General features: G+C 47.5%; 1 protein-coding gene across 2 annotated transcripts in view; it reads left to right on the top strand.

The window, feature by feature from the left end:
* IQGAP1 (IQ motif containing GTPase activating protein 1) overlaps window positions 1-16,607 on the top strand; it is an 84,765-nt gene that overhangs the window by 53,004 nt on the left and 15,154 nt on the right. For both annotated transcript variants that reach the window (XM_055142712.1, XM_055142713.1), the window contains 16 exons: window positions 518-681; window positions 4,716-4,806; window positions 5,003-5,170; window positions 6,482-6,624; window positions 7,626-7,796; window positions 8,533-8,616; window positions 8,712-8,783; window positions 8,886-8,955; window positions 9,372-9,580; window positions 11,402-11,557; window positions 11,751-11,914; window positions 12,361-12,585; window positions 14,146-14,286; window positions 14,377-14,461; window positions 15,534-15,766; window positions 16,234-16,366. In XM_055142712.1, coding sequence (XP_054998687.1) covers window positions 518-681; window positions 4,716-4,806; window positions 5,003-5,170; window positions 6,482-6,624; window positions 7,626-7,796; window positions 8,533-8,616; window positions 8,712-8,783; window positions 8,886-8,955; window positions 9,372-9,580; window positions 11,402-11,557; window positions 11,751-11,914; window positions 12,361-12,585; window positions 14,146-14,286; window positions 14,377-14,461; window positions 15,534-15,766; window positions 16,234-16,366 — 2,309 coding nt within the window. The remainder of the gene's footprint in view (window positions 1-517; window positions 682-4,715; window positions 4,807-5,002; window positions 5,171-6,481; window positions 6,625-7,625; window positions 7,797-8,532; window positions 8,617-8,711; window positions 8,784-8,885; window positions 8,956-9,371; window positions 9,581-11,401; window positions 11,558-11,750; window positions 11,915-12,360; window positions 12,586-14,145; window positions 14,287-14,376; window positions 14,462-15,533; window positions 15,767-16,233; window positions 16,367-16,607) is intronic.

Below are 16,607 nucleotides of genomic sequence, written 5' to 3'. Positions count from 1 at the left end.
AGGTAGCACAGCTGGAAAAGTGGAGGTTGTGGGAATTGTTGAGTTGATGTAGTGTAAAGAACCTTGCCTTACAATGGCGAGGTCCTGGGCTTGGGCCCTCTCTCCTCTCTGTGTTTGTCTGGGATCTTGGAGAAGGTATCCCAAAGCCTTATGATTCCAACTATAAAGTGTTGAATCACCAAACAGTGAATTGAGCCTGTTTTTTTCACACAGCTATACTTGAGTCTGGATGGCAAGCTGTAGTTTAATTCACAATGCCTCTGAGCTGTATAGCTTCTTTGGACATTTGTTTTCTTTTCTTCTTCTTTTTGCTTTTTGGGTCACACCCAATGTTGCTCAGGGGTTACTCCTGGCTCTGCACTCAGGAATTACTCCTGGCGGTGCTTGGGGGAACATATGGGATGCTGGGGATTGAACCCAGATCGGCCACATGCAAGGCAAATGCCCTACCTGCTGTGCTATCACTCCGGCCCCTTTTCTTCATTTTTTAAGAAGACTTGTGTTCCTTCATCCTTAGGGATTTTAGCTATTGGCTTGATCAATGAAGCACTGGATGAAGGAGATGCCCAGAAGACTCTGCAGGCACTGCAGATTCCTGCAGCCAAGCTTGAGGGCGTCCTTGTGGAAGTGGCCCAGCACTACCAAGATACACTGATCAGAGCCAAGCGGGAGAAAGCCCAGGTGGGTGGCATGGCCATAGGCCTTTCTATTGATATCCTAAACTTTCTCAGGACCAAGAGAGAGAGAAGGAACATTGATCTTGATTCCTCCAGTACTGTGTCATGGGCATCTTTGCATCTCTTTATCAGTAAAGTCTGTATTGAAATATAAGAGACAGAAAAATGCCTGTTACCCAAGTATCAGTTGTATGAGTTTTCAGAAGTACCTTCCTGCGTTATGTTATCAGGTAACTTCTAACAGATCCCTCACATTCCTCTCTGTCCTCTCATTTATTGGCAACACTGTCCCCATTTCAGCACCTTAGTTGTTGATTCTGAGCCGTGGTTAAGGGAGATCAGACATTGGGTAATCATTTTGTGTATAGCATCTTTTGCCAAATTTGTTAGTGAAATTCATCCATGAGACTCCTTCATTCTCAGTGTTGGGTCGATTCTGTTTCAGAGTTCTTTATTCTATTGGTCTGGTTTTGGTGTCTTCCCACTTTTTGGCTATTGCAAATAGTGTTTTCATGACTCTTCTGGGATTTGTCTTGGTGATCATGTGGATGCCTTTCTGTTAGGTCTACATTTAGATGTAGCATTTGTATATACATACATATTTGTTAGGATTTAATTGATGGTTCCATAAAATGTCTTTTTTTTTTTTAAGTACAAACCATCCAGATTTAAAGTGTATGTCAGTGGTAATTAGTTCACAAAATTGTACAACCATCACAGTTTTAGAACATTTCATCACCTCCATAAGAAATCCAGTGCGCATTAGTAGTACCTCTTCATCTTCTTTCTTCTGCACAGTTCTAGGCAGCTATCCATAGTTTCTACTTTCTATCTATGAATTTGCCTCATCTGGGCCCTTTCATACAACGCATGCCCTTCTGGGCTATCATCTAACACTTTGCTTGATTTATACAAGCCGTAACATGTCTTAATGCTTTTTTATTTTTTAATTGGCTAAGACTATTTCATTATATGACTCTATCATCACTTTTTTTTTTCTTTTTGGATCACACGCAGCGATGGTCAGGGGTCACTCCTGGCTGTGCACTCAGGAATTACCCCTGGCCGTGCTCAGGGGACCATATGGGATGCTGGGAATCGAACCCGGGTCGGCTGCGTGCAAGGCAAACACCCTACCTGCTGTGCTATCACTCCAGCCCCACATTTTATTTTTTAATTTATGAGTTGATACACATGGAATTTTACTACAAAGTGGTAAAGTGTTATTAAAATAATGCTGCTATGAACATTCACATTTTCCAAAGTAATTGTAACATCATTTGTCTTGACTCTGTTGGGGAGGAAAGGGGATTTCCCTCTGTCCCTCTGGTTTTGTTGAGTTGAAACCCCAGTAGCTTAGGAGGGAAAAAAACTAATTGTGTAAGTGTGGGGGATCTATACTAACATGTGTATTCCAAAGAGAGTGAGGCAAAATAGGAGTGTTGAGCTAAGAAATGGAATGGGGGGCTGGAGTAATAGTGCAGCTGGTAGGGCACTTGCCTTGCCTGTGTGTCACTGGATTTGATCCCTGGCACCCCTATGGACCCTGAGCCTGTCAGGAGCAATCCCTCAGTGCAGACCCAGGAGTAATCCCTGAGCACTGTTGGGTGTGGTCCAAAAAATAAAGAGATGTGATAGGGGGACCCAAAGAGACAGTACAGGGATTAAGGTGCTTGCCTTATATGCAGCCAGCCCCAATTTAATCCTCAGCACTACATGGTCTTCTGGGCACTGCCAGGAATGAACTCTCTTACCACTGGAGACAGCTTAAATTCCTTTTACCCCCCTCAAAAAAAAAAAAAATGGAATAGGGGCCTGACCCTTCAGAGGGAGAGGAGGAAACTCAGCCGACAAAGGAGGGGGTTTCACATGATGAAGAGCAGATGTTTTGTGATGAGGTGTTTGTCCTGTCACAGAGGATTTTCATATAGATCATTACTGATAATAACCTAATTCTTGGCAAGACCCCAGTTTTCTTTCTTTCTGTGTTTTTTTTTTTTTTGACTCTTAGGCTTTTTGGGTTATAGCCAGTGATGCTCAGGGGTTACCCCTGCCTCTGCTCTCAGGAATTACTCCTGGTGTGCTCAGGGAACCATATAGGATGCCAGAGATCGAACCCAAGTTGGCTGCATATAAGGCAAATGCCTTCCCCCGCTGTACTGTCGCTCCAGCCCCAAGACCCCAGTTTTTATCCTTCTCGGTAGTTAAGGAAACAGTAAGAATTTCTCATGAGGAGGCCAGAATGATAGTACAGTGTGAGAAGATAGTATAGCAGGAGGAGATGGTATACCTCCCACCAGAAGCCCAATAGGGGGGCTGCTTGCTTTGCATGCAGCCGACCGGGTTTGATCTCCGGCCCCATATTGTCCCTGAGCACAGAGCCAGGAGTCATCCCTGAGCACAGAAGAGCCCAAAAGAAGTTCTCATGAGGATTAGGAAGGTGACCCAGAGGACTGGAGTGCATGATTTGGGGGTGGCACCGAGCACTGAGCCTGGAGTAGCTGTTGTGAATCTACAGGGCCTCCATTGACCTCGGCCTGAAATGCAGCCAGGTTTCTCTTAATGACATTTAGTCAATAGCAATGAGACGCTAATCCACTGGTGAAGTGTATAAAACCGCTTAGCAAGGCTGGGAGTAAACATACCTTTCTTAGTCTGTCGGGAAGCTGAAAGTGGATGTCTTTGAAGTCAGCTTACTGACTTGGACCTTCCCAAACTGATCATTAGAACACTTGAAAACTCATTTTCAAAATCATTCTGTTGTACCGATTCACAGTTGCAACCTTGGGGCCTGATTGGTAGTGATGCCGTAGAGGCCAATAGCTTCAGTTCTGAAAGAGACTAGGAGAGTAGTGGACTTTGGGAGAATACACAGTGTCAGGTTCTGTGTCTGAGAACGGAAAGCAAACTTAGATGAGGACTTCTCCCCTCTCTGTTGCTCTTTTGTTTGGGTCATGGGAGTTAAAGTTTTAGAGGATGTGACTACAATTTGAAGCATTTCCTTTCACCGTAGACTAATGTTTCAGAGTTCATCAGAGGTGGAGAAACGGGGCAGTGAGAGGAAATTTTGTTGAGTTCTGCCAGCTCCAGCTGCCTTGCTGGGTAGATGATACAGGAGGTGAAATTGTCTCAGCTCAGCACTCAGCTCAGCTTTTAAGCTCCTCCGGGCCATCTTGGGAATGGTTTTAAAAATAATCCTCTGAAAAAAAGTAATAATCCTCTATGTTCCAAATTTAGCTTGTGGAATGTCTGAATTTAAATTTGGCCTATGGTTTTCTCTTCTTAGATTGCTGGTGGGTCTGTTTTTGCTATTAGGGTGATACTGGTCTCGGAATGAATCCGGAAACATTCTTCCCTCTTCTGTGTTTTGGAAGAGTTTGTCAAAGATTGGTGTTAACTCTGAACTTTCCGTAAAATTCACTAGTCAGAGCCTGTGCAGCTCTGTATCTTTGTTTTGTTTGTAGGGTGTGAAATTCCCTATCTGTCCTTATTTTGGGTCCATTCCAGGACCTTCAGCATCTTCTTGCCCCCCTTCTTGCTCCAGGCCTCCTAGGATGCCATTTTGCAGGTGTTAGGATGGCGTCCACAGGTCTGTTCAGGTGGTGTTCCCTTTTTCCTTGGTTCCTTTTTTGTTGCTTTCCTAAGACTGGATCATTTCAGTTCACTAGATGATCTGCCCCTATGTTTGCTCAAATCTGCTGAGTCCCTCTGTTACCTTAAAGACAGCCACTGGAAAGACTATGAATTTTCCTGGATAGCTCTGGCAGAGGAAGCATCTTTCTTGAAAGTTCTGTGTCCTTGTGTTAAAGACCCCCTTCAGCTGTTCCTATCCTCAGCTGCTTGTGTCCTCTTCATGAATCTATCACATCAGCTGAAGATTTCTCTTATAATCTTTTCCCCTCTCTTTCCTCCTTTCATTGTACTCCTGTGTGTTCTCTGCATTTCAGCCTTTCCCTCCAGACGGAGTGACTCTCACTTCTCTTTCACATGTACCTGGTTCCAGTGCTCTAATGTTGTTCCACTTTTCATGGTATATAGGAGACCCAGGATGAGTCAGCTGTGCTATGGCTGGATGAGATCCAAGGCGGAATTCATCAGTCCAACAGAGACACCCAGGAAGCCCAAAAGTGTACGTGATTTTCTTTCCTTTAGCAGAGGCTGGGGCAGCACGGGGCCTCCTCTCTAGTCAGCTCACCCCAGATAGAGGGGCTGGCGGCCTGGAGGGGTGAGAGCTCAGCAGCATCTGTAGGGGAGCGGAAATAGGTGAGGCAGTGTGCAAATGCTGGCGCCTCCTAACAGTCCCACCGACTTCTCTCCTGGGATAGTTGCCTTAGGAATCTATGCCATCAACGCGGCAGTGGACAGCGGAGATGTTGGCAGAACTCTGAGTGCCCTTCGCTCCCCCGATGTGGGCCTATATGGGGTTATTCCCGAGTGTGGTGAAACTTACCAGAGTGACCTTGCTGAAGCCAAGAAGAAAAAACTGGCTGTGGGTGAGTGTGCGCCCTGGAGATTCGAACTCACGCAGATGGTGAGAGAAGAGGAGAGGCCTAGTCATAGGGAAAGGGGCTCAGTGTGCATCTTTCATTTGGTGATACGACTTATTTTAAAACCCGGAGGACATAATGTCTGTTTCTGAAAATTTTCCCAAAACTTGGGAAGGTTGAGTGCTTCCCCTTATCTCTGACCATGTAGATGCTTTAACTGCAGAGAGAGGGGAATGGAGGGAAGATTCGCCAGCCCATTTCATGACCTTTAAATTGAACTGATTGCAGACTGTTTTGGGTTTTTTTTGGAGGGGGAGGAGAGATGATGATGATGATGATGATGATTATTTTGGATTTACACCTGGCAGAGTTCAGGGGCCTCTCCTGGTGGTTCCAGGGATCAAACCTGGGAACTCCCACATGCAGAGCCTGCACTTCAGCCTTCTGAGCCTTCTCCCCAGCCCTGGGTACAGATCTGTCCAGATATTCTCACACAGTAGGATTTTTTTTTTTTTTGCTTTTTGGGTCACACGTGGCAATGCTCAGGAATTACCCCTGGAGATGCTCAGGGGACCATATGGGATGCTGGGAATAGAACTTGGGTTGACTGCGTGCAAGGCAAATGCCCTATCCACTGTGCTATCACTCCATCCCCTCACACACTAGGATTTAAATAGGCTTTCGTATGGAACAAAGTTAAGGTCCTTTGCTAATTGGATGGACTGCATGGGCATTTGTGGGGTTTTTTTTTTTTTTTTTTGTACTCAGGAATCACTCCTGGCGCTGTTTGGGGGACCATATGGGATGTCAAACCCGGGTCGGCCGCATGCAGGGCAAACGCCCTCCCCACTGTGCTATAGCTCTGGCCCTGGCATTTGTTTTTTAATTTATTTATTTATTTGTTTGTTTGTTTATTTATTTATTTTGCTTTTTGGGTCACACCTGGTGATGCACAGGGGTTACTCCTGGCTCTTCACTCAGGAATTACTACTGGCGGTGCTCAGGGGACCATAAGGGATGCTGGGATTCGAACCTGGGTTGGCCGAGTGCAAGGCAAATGCCCTACCCGCTGTGCTATCGCTCCAGCCCCTGGCATTTGGTTTTTATATTGGAGAGAAGTTCTCTTTTGTAAAGAGAACTTCACAAAACCATGATTGGAGAGGACTCGGGGCACTCTTGGCTCACCTGGATCCCAGAAACAGGTGTTTGCTGCCTTTACCTGACTTGTTGAGCCCCAGCAGAAGATCCCTGAGGTGTCAGGCACACAGATATGGGCGTGGCTCTGGCTTATTTAATGTTTTCTGTGTTTTCTGCCAGGAGACAATAGCAGCAAGTGGGTGAAGCACTGGGTGAAAGGTGGATATTATTATTACCACAACCTGGAGAGCCAAGAAGGAGGCTGGGACGAGCCCCGGGGCTTTGTGCCGAATTCCATGCAGCTCTCTCGGGAGGAGATCCAGGTAGGTCCTGGATACCTCTCACCATATCCATTCTCAGTGTCCTTTCTCACCATCCCCAGGGTCCCCACAAGGAGGAATATTTCAGAGCTGATGTTACTTAGGATCAAGGTGTGTGGTCTGAACCTTCAGACGAAACTTAGGCTTTGTAATGAAATGGGAAGTCATTTTTTCCTTAGGGTAGGGAAAATGACTTGAATGAGTAAAACATCAGACTATAGAATTGACTCAGGTAGATATTCTGCTCCGTAAATTTCAGTGGTGATTCTCACTGCAGCCACACCCACACCAGGCTGCCCCTGTGGAACATGACAGCAGCGTCCGATTGACCCACTGAGGACCGCATCTCATGCCTGTCAGTCAGCTGCTGAGCTAACAGCATTGCTTTTCTGACAGGAAGTGCCTCAGTTGGGTCCCTGTTTATGGTTGGAGTCTGATTATCCAGGGCCCATGCTGCAGTCCAGACTACTTTTCGAGCCCACTTGCAGACTGGCCAAGCAGATTCCTCCCCTGTGGCATTTTAGGGGTGGCATCTGTCACAATCCTCTTGTCCCCAGTAGCCCCAGGTCACCTGCAATAGTGTTGTGTTAGTGAGTGGATCCGGGAGTGACACAGCAGATGAGCAGGACTGCCATTGTGGATGAGGACTTGTCTCTGTATGTGAGAACTCCCTGGGTTGGAGAAGTAGTCGTGATGCCTTCCTTCTGGCTTGCACAGCCCAAGATCTGGTGTGGGCCTGGGATGCAGAGGGGCATTGGCTCTGGGCGGTGTGTCAGAGTGTCCATTCCTCCCCTTGCCGTCTTTCTTTTACCTCTTTCCTTTGTTTATTTGTTTTGGGGCCATACCTGGCTCTGTGCTCAGGGATCACTCCTGTTGGTGTCTAGGACTATATGTGGTGCTGGGGTAGGCCTGTGTTGGCCATGTGCAAGACGAGCACCTTACCTGCTCTCCTATTACTCTGGCTCCCCTTACAAGTCTTCTCACACGACCAAATGCCTTTGCAGAGTTCCATCTCTGGGGTGACGGCTGCATATAACCGGGAACAGCTTTGGCTGGCCAATGAGGGCTTGATCACCAAGCTGCAGGCTTGCTGCCGGGGGTACCTCGTTCGACAGGAATTCCGGTCCCGGATGAATTTCCTAAAGAAACAAATCCCTGCCATCACCTGCATCCAGGTATTTCAGACCTTCTCCAGACAGCAAGTGGGTGTCTAGCAAGCACAGGGACAATAAACTGTCTGCTTTTACTATGGAATGTTCCTGCGTCTTCTCTGCTTCTGATCTTTTACCCCATCTTCCTCTGATATTACTTTCTCTGTCTCCTTGAGATAATCCCTCATGTCAGCTCTGAACCCTGAGCTTGTGCTTCAGTGACAGAAATGGACAGCTTCCCAAAGAGGACTGGGAGTTAGCTTGAGGCTTCACTTTCGCTCGTGTTCTGCCTCAGCTTGTTTCCCGACTAACTGGGTGCCCAGGATAGTCCATCCTCATTCAGCAGCCCCAATATCGGTTCTTGGAACTGACTTCAAGTAAGACGTAGAAGGAAAGCAGGGCCTATATCTCTGTAGGCTGGATTGCTTTCTCCTCAGAGTTCTACACAAAACCCATTGAAAGGTGATATTATTTGAGGCCTGCTGTGTTCACCTTATCTTCCTTACTGGATATTTCGTAAGGAGCCAAAAGAGCATCTGCTTGGTCGTGCATTGAGGTGCTCGGGTTGTGCTTATGTCTGGGACTGGAATCAGCCTCCAGACCTCCTGGCAAAGGTGCCCCTCAGGCCCTCCCTCATTGCTGGTGCTGTCATCCTGAGAGCTCCTGCCTGCCCAGCACTCGGATGGCATTCTGAGGGAGGCTTCTCCCTCCCTCAATGCTTGGGAAATAATGTAACACCTGTGCTGTTTGGTGGTTTCAGTCGCAGTGGCGAGGCTACAGGCAGAAGAAGGCATACCAAGACCGGCTGGCTTACCTGCGTGCCCACAGAGATGAAGTGATAAAGGTAGGCTGGGGGCCAAGCCACGGTGGCAGGGCAGCGGGGAACAGCATGAGCACAGCTGAAGGACTCTTCTGACTTCCGGGGTCCCTGTTCCACAGCTGCAGTCCCTAGCAAGGATGCACCAAGCCCGAAAGCGCTATCGAGACCGCCTGCAATACTTCCGAGACCATGTATGTGCCCTTAGGGGAACGCCCCATATGAGATAGGAATGAGCTTTGGTGCTTCTTTTTAGTAGAGATGCACATAGGCAGTTTTTCTTCTTTATCCATTAGATAAATGACATCATCAAAATCCAGGCTTTCATTCGCGCAAACAAAGCCCGTGATGACTACAAGACCCTCAGTGAGTAACACCAGGGAGCAGAGGAGTGGGGGGGCTGCATCTTCCCTTCATCTCTCCTCTCCTAACCTATGCTGGAACCCGCTGCTTACTCTGTTTGCTGTGGCCATAGCACAGCAAGGCATGGCTGCCCTTGAGACTTGTTTCTCCAATGGAAAACGCTTCCTGAGAGATGTTTCAGTGGGTGGGACAGAAGCTTTGCATGCAGGATGCTCAGATTCCTTCCCCAACACTGCATGGTCCCCTTAGCACCTGGATGGGAGTAGGCCTGAGGATTGCTGGTGCCCCAGTAATGAGCAAAAGTCATGAGCAGACATGTCCTGTGGGGACAGCTCCCTTTCCGACACGGTGCCGCTAGTTCCCACAGCCTATAGGCCTGCCTGTGGTTGCATCCTGCACTGACCTGAACTCTCTGTCAGTCAATGCCGAGGACCCGCCTATGATTGTGGTTCGAAAGTTTGTCCACCTGCTCGACCAGAGTGACCAGGATTTTCAGGAGGAGCTGGATCTCATGAAGATGCGGGAGGAGGTTATCACCCTTATCCGCTCTAATCAGCAGCTGGAGAATGACCTCAACCTCATGGACATCAAGATTGGACTGCTGGTGAAGAACAAGATCACACTCCAGGCAGGTGCCAGGCCCGGGCCTTGGGTCTTCGCTTCGCCAGGGCAGGGAGGAGGCTGGCATCCATTCCACTGGAATGGTTGAGGAGAGAAAATGAGATGAGAACATGCTCCTAGGGGCTGGAAGCATAGTACAGTGGGGAGGGCTTTTGCCTTGCACACGGCCAACCTGGGTTCGATTCCCGGCATCCCACAGGGGCCCCTGAGCACCACCAGGAGTAATTCCTGAGTGCAGAGCCAGGAGTAACCCTGAGCGTTGCCAGGTGTGACCCCAAAAGCAAAATAAACCCGAGAAAAAACACTCCTATAATTTCACCCACAATCCTTTTGTATGCTATATTTTTGGTTAATATTAGAGTACGAGCTACTTTCCACATGACAGTCTTAAATATTTTCCTTTGAGGGGGCGCTATGCACACAGTGCTCAGGGGACCTTGTAGTACTAGGGGCTGAAACCAGATCTTGCACATGCTCGGCTTGTCCTCTTCCCCTTGGAGATGTCTTCCCAGCCCCTTAAGTACTGTTTATAATTTTTAATTTTTTTTTGTTTTTTGGGGCACACCCAGCAATGCTTAGGACTTACTCCTGGCTCTGCACTCAGAGATCCCTCCTGGTAGGGATCAGGGAACCATACGGGGTGCTAGGGATTAAACCCACATCATCTGCATACAAAGCAAATGCTGTACTATCGCTCTGACCCCAAATACATAAGACTTTGTTATGGGGGACTGGAGCAATAATACAGCAGGTAAGGCGCTTGCCTAGCATGCAGCCAATCTTGGTTCAATTCCTGGCACCCGGTATGGTCCCTTGAGCCAGTCACAAGTGATCCTTGAGCACACAGCCAGGAATAAGCCCTGAGTACCGCTGGTAATGGCCCAAAAACAAAACAAAAACCAAATGAACATAAAAAGAATTTATCAGAAGGATTGGAGAGATAGTACAGTGGTAGGGCACTTGCCCCACGAGAAGCTGCCCTGGATTTGATCCCTGGTACCCTAGGTGGTCTCCTGATCCCTGCCAGAAGTGCTCCCTGAGCACAGGGCCAGCAGTAAGCCCAGAGCACTGCCAGGTGTGGCCCTAATACCAGGAAACCAAACAAAGACTATCAAAGGGTTGGAGAGATAGGTCAAGGCTGGAATACATACTTGTCAGTGTTCTGTCATTGGTTCCCTGAGCATTGAGCTAGAAGTAGTGTGCCCTGTGCCACTGGGTACGGCCCCCCAAAACACAAAACAGCAACAACAGAAAGAATCCATTAGAAAGGTATACCGTGATTTATTCCCCCCCACCAACTCTTGGACATTTTGTTTGTATTCCAAGAAATTACATAGAACTTTGTAGTTAATTTCTTTTTCTTTTTGGGTCACATCTGGTGATGCACAGGGGTTACTCCTGGCTCTGCACTCTGGAATTACTCCTGGCGGAGCTCCGGGGACTGTATAAGATGCTGGGAATCGAACCTGGGTCAGCTGCGTGCAAGGCAAACACCCTGCTCATTGTGCTATCGCTCCAGCCCACAGTTAATTTCTTGAGCCAATGGACATTCTTACAATTCTATCATTGTTGCTAGTTGGGGGGTTTCCCACCCGGCTGGGATGGGAATAAGCCGGGGACCAGACCCAGCATCTTGTGTCTGCAGAAATGCGCTCTGCTCTTTGAGTCGGGTCCATAGCTTCTCCGTTTGGTTTCTCAACTGGCAGTTGGCTGGACTTGATGTGAGCTGCAGTGTGGTGACAAGGATAGATGCTCGGCTTTAGGGAAAGACCTTTCCAGAGTGGCCAGCTACGAGAACTTTCTGATTTACATGTTGGTTTTGTTATAGGATGTGGTTTCTCACAGTAAGAAACTCACCAAGAAAAATAAGGAGCAACTGTCTGATATGATGATGCTGAGTAAGCAGAAGGGCGGGCTCAAGGCTCTGAGCAAGGAGAAGAGAGAGAAACTGGAAGCTTATCAGCACCTGTTTTATTTACTGCAGGTGCGTGGCTCCTGGAATTGGGTTTGTAGAATTGAGCTGGTTTACAAAAATCTTATCTCTAGACCTCTCCAGGTATTTCTGATGTCCAACAAGGAGTAAGCCAAAGACTATCTTTTCTTTAATCACTTAGGTAACTGGAGTCTTTCTGCCTGCCTTTGTATATCTTTGAAATTACCCCTTGTTCTCATTTTAGACCAACCCCACGTACCTGGCCAAGCTGATTTTTCAGATGCCCCAGAACAAGTCTACTAAGTTCATGGATTCTGTAATCTTCACCCTCTACAACTATGCATCCAACCAGAGAGAGGAGTACCTGTTGCTGCGGCTCTTTCAAACTGCGCTGCAGGAGGAAATCAAGTGAGAAGCTTTCTGCAGGGTAGGGTGGTTGGCGTGAGAGTCAGGAGCTGGAGCCTGAGCTTGGGTCTGTGTGAACTGCCGCATGCAATGTACAATTTACAGATCATACCACGTTGCTGCTCTGGGATAGAAACATGTCTCTGTTGCCTTTATCCTTAGACAAGAGATTTGCTAAATTGATCTAGGAAAAGTCTACTTTGATAAATAGTTTTTTAAAGTCTGATCCAAACACGAAGAGACCCTATTTCTGTCTAATAAAGAATCTTGTCATCCTCCATTATTGAGTTGTAACAGTCGCAGAAAGGACCTGTGATCTGTCAGCAGAGGGTGAGAAGTGTGCCTAAGAGACTGTCTGCCTTCTTCCACTTGGCTTAGAGAGGATGGGCTCTCTAAGGGCAAATATCTTGTGATTCATTTGCACTGACTATGCATCTAATGTTTTACAGGTCAAAAGTAGATCAGATTCAAGAGATTGTGACAGGAAATCCTACAGTTATTAAGATGGTTGTGAGTTTCAACCGTGGTGCCCGGGGCCAGAATGCCTTGAGACAGATCTTGGCCCCTGTCGTGAAGGAGATTATGGATGACAAAACTCTTAACATTAAAACCGACCCCGTGGACATTTACAAATCATGGGTTAACCAGATGGAGTCACAGACAGGAGAGGCAAGGTAGGATAGCTTCTCTTTTGTGTTTTGTTTTATTATTCTCTCTTTCACCCATTTGATTTACATACTAGTAATTGTTCAGTTTTCCCTTAGAAGTCTGTCTTTAAATTGTTGACATAGTAATAGATTCATTATTTTAGCAAATATTTCTATGTGCTGCACGCAGTTATGCGGTCACAAGGCAAACACAGTAATGAATGTCCCACACATGCTGCCTGTCCTCTGTTCATAGTTTCTGGGTTGGCAGAGACCACAAATAGGAGTCTGAGAATAAAAGCATACGTTGGGGGAGTTTTAAGGTCCTGCATCGGGAACTGGAATGGAGAACTCAAGAGGGTGTACCTTAAAGCAAGGAGGAAAGCCTGAAGTGGGGCAGCTTTGCCAGGAGTGGGCCAGAGTATTCCTGTGTGAGTGCTCCCAGTAGGAGTTCAGGAATCAGGAGAAAGGATGCTCTTGGCCTCCCCGGAACTGTGATGGGAGGGAAGAGTTGGGCGACCGAGTGTAATTTGTGTGTCTTGAAGGAGGAAGGAAGTGGTGTGGGGCTGAGTTGGACTCAGATCATAGGCATCTTACAGGAAGTTATGTGTCAGATCCGCACTTGAATGAGATTCTCGCATCTGAAGCACAGGTGTGACGTGTTGTGGCACTGGAGCCCGGGTGATTTGGGAGCAGGTCATGGAAAGAGCCCAAAGGACACTCTTTTAGCCCTCTTGTCTGTTTCCTTTTGGATGGAGCCAACGGCCCATTGCTAGCACACGGCTTCATCAATTTCTCCACTTACCGCCCCTTCTTGCTTGAGAAACTATTATGTGATCCAGGTACATAGGCCTATAGAATAAGCAGTCAAGGGAAGGTCAGAGAGATAGTACAGCAAGTAGCGTGCTTCCCTTGCACAGTGCTGACCTGGGTTTGATCCCTAGTATCCCATATGGTCCCCTGAGCTCTCCAGGAGTCATCCCTGGATCAGGAGTAACCCCTGAGCATCGCCGGGTATGGCCCAGAAACCTAAGAAATGAAATAGGCATTCAACTGAAAACTTTACTGGTAATCATAAAGATTTCTTCTAAAACAAATTTTTAAGATGTTTTCCTATTCCCCCATCCCTATCCCCCTCTATCCCCACCCACTTGATGATACACTGGGTGAGGCCCACAGTTTCAGAAGCTAGGACCTAGCACAGCTGTCTCCCCAGGGCTCCTGTTATTCCTGTCTTCACATCCAGTATGTTCCTCCATTAGCAGGACCCAAAGAGGCAGCATTGACAATGCCTCCTCCAGCTCCCGGCACTGCCCCAGGGCCCCCACCACAGCAGTCTTGTTCCTGCCTCCTCATCTCATAGGACACCTTCCTTCATTCCATGTGGTGGGCCCCAGCACTCTCCCTCAAAATTCAGACTCCTCTATTCCCCCACCCTCTACATACACCTCCACATTTACCAGTCCCTGGAGCATGAGTGCGCTGCCTGATCTTTGGTCTTTTTGGTGCTGAGAGAACACGGTGTAGCCTCAGGGCAGCCTCAGCTGTTGGGCTGATTTGGCTGGGGGGAACTTTCTGCTTTCCCAGCAAACTGCCCTACGACGTGACCCCCGAGCAGGCACTGACACATGAAGAAGTGAAGACCCGGCTCGACAGCTCCATCAGGAACATGCGGGCCGTGACCGACAAGTTCCTCTCAGCCATTGTCAGCTCTGTGGACAAGATCCCGTGAGTACCGTCCGTGTGGTAGCTAGTGTAGAGCCGGGTGGCGGGCCCTTCTGTTCACCGCCCGTCTCACTCTGTTTTGTCTGCCCACAGTTATGGGATGCGCTTCATCGCCAAAGTACTGAAGGACTCGTTGCATGAGAAGTTCCCCGATGCTGGTGAGGACGAGCTGCTGAAGGTAAGATCCTAAAAGCTGCCACCTCCTGTCCCTCCCAGCAACCTCCAAGATGAGGAACCCCCCCCAGTTTTTACCCAGCCGTGGACCCCCAGTATTTAGCACTGATCCGGCAACATTGATTGTGAGCTTTCAAGAGAGACTATAATCATTAAAGATGACTCTCTTGGTTCCGGTGAGGTTCCTATGTGGTTTGACTGGTACAGACATCACAAGTCTAGAAGACAAGTTCTTAAAATCAAAATCTTTGAGGCCTCTGTTTTTGCTGAAGAATTGCTCCCTCTGCTGGTGGTCTGGTGAACTGTAGTAAACACCCTTATTTCTGCTACAACTATTGCTGATAAATCACTTTCTTACTGTGCTCCTCCTCTTTTTTTTTTTCTTTTTAATCTGAATGCCTTTTTCTTCTCTCTCCTAGTTCTGTGCTTTCCTACAGTGAGGCCTCGATTATAGACTTTCTGTTCAGGTGAATTCATTTTTCTTTTTTTGGAATGAAATTCTAGGGGAGATAAATGTCGTTGAATTCTTCTGTGGAAGAGATGTATGTTGGTTGAATGACCTGAATTCCACAGGCATGAACTTGTCCACCTTTGAAGTGTATGGCATGAGGACGATGAGGATTGGGCAGGTGGCATTACACTCCCTGAGCCATGTCTACGGATTTCAGGGTCCCTTAATGTTCATTTGCATCTTAGAATGCAAGTCCAGCTCTGTGTGATTGCAAAGTGGTACGGGTGACAGTAGCTGTATTTGCTACTGTGATGCAATCCAGGGCTGCTCCCATCTCCTCACTCGCATACTTGACAGCTGTTGTGTTTACCTCCTGAATCTGCTCTTTCGATTTCATGATTTCCAGTTCTATTCTTGTTCTCTTTGTTTTCTGCATCCACCTAAGGGATGTTTAGCTATCTTAGCTTCTGGCTTTAAGAAAAAGTGTGCATGCATGCATGCTTTTGTGTGGTATTTATTTGTACCTCACAGGATTGCTTTTCTGGTTTTCTTTGCTAGCAAATTCATTTGTGGATTTGTGAGTGGAGGTTTCTAACAGCCATTGCCCTGTCTTATGTGTTCCCAGATTATTGGTAACTTGCTTTACTATCGGTACATGAATCCAGCCATTGTGGCTCCTGATGCATTTGACATCATCGACCTGTCGGCAGGAGGCCAACTCACCACCGACCAACGCCGGAACCTTGGCTCCATTGCCAAAATGCTGCAGCATGCAGCTTCCAATAAGATGTTTCTGGGAGATAACGCTCACTTAAGCATCATTAACGAATATCTTTCCCAGTCCTACCAGAAATTCAGGTAAGGGGCAAGGGACGAGATGTTTGGATGATTCTGCCGACGCCTTTCCATCTCTTGGTGTGGGCTCAGTCTGAAGAGATGGAGAGCGGGCTTCTTCAGCCCTGGGAATATTTGCCTGAGAAAGAGACAGATCTTCAGTAAAAGCCAGGCTTGGACATTCAACCTTTGTTTCTTTGTCTTCAAAGATGCATTGGGGAGAACATTTAATAGTTGAAAATTAACCCTTCATTGTCAGTTTGTGGCATTATCTTAGAGATGAACATCCTAATAGAGGTATTTATAGCTGCTTTGCATTCTGGGTGAGTGATAGAGAGTCAGACAAGGTCATTAGCACCCACACAGCCTTGGTGTCAAGCCCGAGGGTGCAGCGGTCCCTCCATGATGAACTGTCTTGACTGTTCCCTTGGACTTGTGGCTGAAGTCCCTCACATGTGATTCATGTGTTGGGCCCTTATGCTTACTTTCAGGCGGTTTTTCCAGTCTGCTTGTGATGTCCCCGAGCTTCAGGATAAATTTAATGTGGATGAATACTCCGATCTGGTGACCCTCACCAAGCCGATCATCTACATCTCCATCGGGGAGATCATTAACACCCACACGGTTCGTGGCTTTCTTTAATCACTTCATGTCCTTCTGCTGCCTCTGAAAGGCAGATAACTTAATTTCCCTCTTATCTTACTCAGGTCACACCTGCCTGCTTGTTTGCCTTGCTTTTGTTTGTTATTCTTAACTATCATTGTTTCTGTAAAGTGACCCCTGGCCCAGCTGTACTCAAGGATCACTCCTGGCAGACTTGGGGAAGGCCATGTGGGGCCTGGGGATTGAACCTGGGTCAGCTGCA

The sequence above is a fragment of the Sorex araneus genome, chromosome 6 (assembly GCF_027595985.1).
Source record: "Sorex araneus isolate mSorAra2 chromosome 6, mSorAra2.pri, whole genome shotgun sequence".
Lineage (NCBI taxonomy): Eukaryota > Metazoa > Chordata > Mammalia > Eulipotyphla > Soricidae > Sorex > Sorex araneus.
This window is presented reverse-complemented; position numbering and strand designations above follow the sequence as displayed.